Source organism: Coregonus clupeaformis, chromosome 31 (assembly GCF_020615455.1).
Source record: "Coregonus clupeaformis isolate EN_2021a chromosome 31, ASM2061545v1, whole genome shotgun sequence".
Taxonomy (NCBI): Eukaryota; Metazoa; Chordata; class Actinopteri; order Salmoniformes; family Salmonidae; genus Coregonus; species Coregonus clupeaformis.
Genome location: NC_059222.1, coordinates 23,777,839 through 23,782,115, shown reverse-complemented (window position 1 = coordinate 23,782,115; position 4,277 = coordinate 23,777,839). Strand labels below are relative to the sequence as shown.

General features: G+C 38.9%; 1 protein-coding gene across 1 annotated transcript; it reads right to left on the bottom strand.

The window, feature by feature from the left end:
* Positions 1-767: 767 nt before the first annotated feature.
* On the bottom strand, positions 768-3,744 carry LOC121547950 (homeobox protein Dlx3b-like). The gene is made up of 3 exons (XM_041859352.1): positions 3,241-3,744; positions 2,156-2,340; positions 768-1,721 (listed from the first exon to the last, which is right to left on the bottom strand). The coding sequence occupies exons 1-3, from the start codon at positions 3,581-3,583 to the stop codon at positions 1,407-1,409; spliced, it is 843 nt and encodes a 280-aa protein (XP_041715286.1). The 5' UTR covers positions 3,584-3,744; the 3' UTR covers positions 768-1,406.
* Positions 3,745-4,277: the final 533 nt, after the last annotated feature.

The following is a 4,277-nucleotide window of genomic DNA, read 5'->3' as shown; positions in this document are numbered from 1 at the left end:
ATGAAGATTGCATTTTGAATTTGTTGTTAAAATGAATTATTACATAATCAAAATGTGTTGTAAAAATAATGAAAAGGACTGTCTGGTTCCTCAATAAATAGACAAAGATTTGTAGCTGAACAAGTCATTGCCTGTAGCTTATAGATTTATTTTTTTACTTGACTTGAGACTTGACTTGAAAAAACTTGTGACTCGACTCGACTTGCTCTTAGAATGCACGACTTGGACTTGACTCAAGACTAGACCGGTTGTACTTGGGACTCGACTTGATACTTGGACCTTGTGAGACTTGCTTGTGACTCGAATAATAGTGACGTCCCAACTCTGCTACTCCCCCCATCACTCGGCTGTATTCTTTCTTGTTATCTGGCAACAGAATACTAATAAAATTAAGCGACTCAAACATGTCTGCTTGCCTGTCGCCTCCTATGGCCTCTTTGCACGCAGCTCTAAAAACCAAACCTGGACTGATAATGACTGCATCAACCTTCAGGGAGGCAGGCAAGCTGTCACACAGACAGATTTAACCCTTTCCTGGTGTTGGCCATTTGGTGCAACACTTAGCAATGAAGAAAATAGTTATTTAAATGAAACATTTACGAGATATAGCCAATCAACAAATCTCAAATACATGTAGAATTAAGCTGCCATGTTTGTTCTAACATTTCCTGTCGACTGGACAAGCCAAATACAGAGGAAACAAATCATGTATGTGATTAAAAGTGAGTAAAAACGTTGGAGAAAATTGACACAAGTGAAAAACAATCTTCAATTGATACCTTTATTTGTTTTGACAGAAAGACAATAAAAACATACTAATTACAACATTAATATAAAAAGGTTTGCAGCACCACAGTGCAGTATTTCCATTCCAAACAAATATGATCTTAGTGGTTCTGCTTTCTATTAACAGCTATGTACAGCCTTCGACATTTTGTAGGCTACAAATCGATATAAATTATGACCTGAGTTTCTGACGTGCGCTCTGCAAACCCATAACCATGATATGGATTAACTGCACAGTTTTTCATGATTGTGTTTTGGATCTTGTTAAAATATGATTTTGCATAGTCATTTACAAAAAGAAAAAAAGAAATACATTGGAAGTGATAAATAATTTAAAACCACGCCAGACTTCCTTTAAATAGGGTACAAGTGATTCGACATCTCTTATGTGCTTGTGAATTTGAAACTGAGTTTAGAAATATTCCCGTGGTAGGTAGCCTACAGTAAAAATGGTTTACCCAGCGTTTCAGGGAAATACCTACTGCGCTCAACATTATCCAAAATAGCCAATGTTTCACCTTTGTCAGGTCTACGTCCAAAACCGGCCAGTTTATAAATTTAGAGCTCTATAAAGTTCAGTTGATTTGGAAGGGCCTCGTATTAAAACTCTATAGTCTTTGTTAATAAGCAGCCCCAACGCTTTGCTGTGGTACTACTGGGTGATGCACTGCGCCCGGGTGCTGTAGATGCGATCCCTGTTGGTACCAGTGGTTGTTATAATCCTCCAGGTAGGGGGGCGACGAGCTGAGGGGTGGCTGCGGGATTTGGGGCCTGCTGGCCGGGGTAGTGAGAGAGTTATTGTCCCAGACCGTCGGTGATGGCGGGGAGTTGCACGCCATGGAGTCGCTGGCGTTTGGGCTGTGGTCAAGGGGAACCTCGCCGTTTTTGTAGAGCTTCTTGAATTTGGACCTCCGGTTTTGGAACCAAATCTTGACCTGTTAGGGAAAAGATTAACGTTGTTAGTCAAAATTTCATGTCAAAAGAGGAAAATATTATTTTCAACGAAACATCTGCATTTAAAATAGTCAAATAATCATGGTGGCCTACATCAGTAGGCCTAGGCCTGAATATAAAGTTGAGGCTTATAGGCCTACATTATAAGGACATCTGGCCCAAGAACACACATCAACAACATTTTTGTGTGAACAAATGTGGCCAATTTTCAAATGCAATATAATAAGCAATGCTTTTTGACAATACAAACATTTGTCAATGAAAAACAGCATATCGGCTTCCTATTATTAATTTGGCGAGGTATGCCAGATATGAGACATTTCACTATTTGAGGACCACCTACGGAAGTCAAAGCAAGTTATTATGAATTAAGAGTGACTGCACTTAAAATGTGTATAATCGTCTGGATATTTACCTGTGTCTGCGTCAGTCCCATTTGAGCAGCAAGTTCGGCTCTCTCGGGGAGGGCGAGGTACTGCGCTTTCTGAAAACGTCTCTGCAACGCTGCGAGTTGGTAGCTGGAGTAAATTGTTCTCGGCTTGCGGATTTTCTTTGGTTTTCCATTCACCATACGAACTTCAGGCTCGGGTTCTTCTTTCACTATAAAGAAAGAACCAACAATTGTTTCATTAGTTCTCAGTATCAGTTATGAAAAACATTTAACAATGTCAAAACAATGTAATAATAATAATAATAATAATAAGTCATCATCATGATAAACGTCATGTTATTATTGTGTTAATTAATATATTATTATTATAATCTTTATTACAGTGTTATAGGCTAGCTGAAGTGGCAATAGCAATATTTTCATGAGTGGTGCAATGCTAAAATATATGGAAAAAGTAATGATCATGCTCAACCTGCAATAATAACCTCAATATATATGCACTAACAGTAAGTCGCTCTGGATAAGAGCGTCTGCTAAATGACTAAAATGTAAATGTGATGTTTTGTATAATAACCCTAAATATCTGCCCAGTGATTCGCAGACAGTTGCTATCAGTGCAATTACTAACCATAATCGTTTTATGACTAGCTGTCAATAGCTGTCTATTCTTCATCAAAGGCCATCAATTAGCAGCATGGTTCCAACTTCAGTATTGTAGTTTTACTAGGAACTTGTAATATATCCCACCTTTACAAAATATTAATTTAACAATTGAAATGAATTATATGTCTGAAACACAAATATTACTTTTCACCCTTACAATGTTTTTGCTATCTCTGCTATCTCCTTCTATTTATTTCAGCTGTAATAGTCAACCAATATAGGTTACACCAATGAAAATGTTTCTCAATTGAGCAGGCCTATATAATATAAAACTACCCAAGAGACTACCCTAATGTTTTTTTCATAGTATGCATGTAGCCTATTCGTCTCTCTCTCTTCCTTTCTCTCTTTACGCATACACGGAAACAGGCAAACATTCAGAGCGTAAACTTCGAAATGAGACAAAATGTAACACAGAAATAATTCAAATATGTTTAAGTATTTACCTGAGCTTTGAGGTGAAGCCTGCAGATGATCTCTGTTGTAATTTCCATATTGTCTGTAGGAATTTGTGTACGGGTATTCAGACTTGGTGGGATAAACTCCCGCACCACCCATTCCATTCAGATTAAATTGGTGATGGTATGCATTCATTTGTTGCCCGTAGGTTTGACTCTGGTAATATTCGTGATGGCTGTGAGCCGTTTGTCCACTGTAGTAGCCCATGTCCGTGACTGAGGACTCGGGAAGAGTCGGAGAGTCCTTGGAGCTCGGATGGCAACTCATAGATCCGGGGAGATCGGTCAAAATGCTCGCTATCTTCTTCTCATAAGTCTGTCCGCTCATCATGGGTCGCAGCCCTCCAGAGAAAATAGAGTCCACGATAATTCTTAAACACAGGACGTTTGTGCAGTAGTGTTCAAATAAATCGCAGTGAAGAGATGTAGTCAGTAGTGCACCCTAAACGCAAGTCCTTGGAGAGCAAGTCCTTCTCAAACGCTCCTAGCTGTAGTAACTCGATTGTGGTAGCACTCTACCCCAGTGAAACTGAATTATAGAGTTCTGGGATGGATGCTACGTTCTCATTGGCTCCAGTCAATACTTTTTTTCTCTCTCCCTCTTGCCCTCAAGGCGAAATGGTGGCACTCAATAAACCCTACCCTTAGACTAAAGTGCCTAAACACGCATGTCTTTTGGCATTTCAGGTCTGTCTTTTCAACCTGGATTGAGGGATAGACGTAACATAGTAAATGTAAATCCACAACACTTCAATTAGTATGATATGTTACCTTTCCTATGGTATGTATTCATTTGTGGATGGCCATCAGCCATTTCGTATGATATAATACGAATTACAATTTAGGTTTAGGGTTAGGGTTAGGAGTTAGGTTAAAGGGTTAAGGTTAGTGTTAGGTGAAGGATAAGCTAACATGCTAAGTAGTTGCAAAGTAGCTAAAAAGTAGTAAGTAGTTGCAAAGATGCTACTGAGCTCAAATGCTAATGTTGTCCGTAATGAGATTTGAAAATGCAACCTTTTGGATGC

What these genes read in the sequence shown, in the direction of transcription:
- LOC121547950 (XM_041859352.1), bottom strand. Translation starts at nt 3,583, where the DNA reads ATGATGAGCGGACAGACTTATGAGAAGAAGATAGCGAGCATTTTGACC. An exon ending in GGCTTCACCTCAAAGCTCAG is followed by an intron (nt 2,341 to 3,240) that starts GTAAATACTTAA and finishes CTTTCTTTATAG; the next exon opens with TGAAAGAAGAACCCGAGCCT. An exon ending in TGGGACTGACGCAGACACAG is followed by an intron (nt 1,722 to 2,155) that starts GTAAATATCCAG and finishes TTTCCCTAACAG; the next exon opens with GTCAAGATTTGGTTCCAAAA.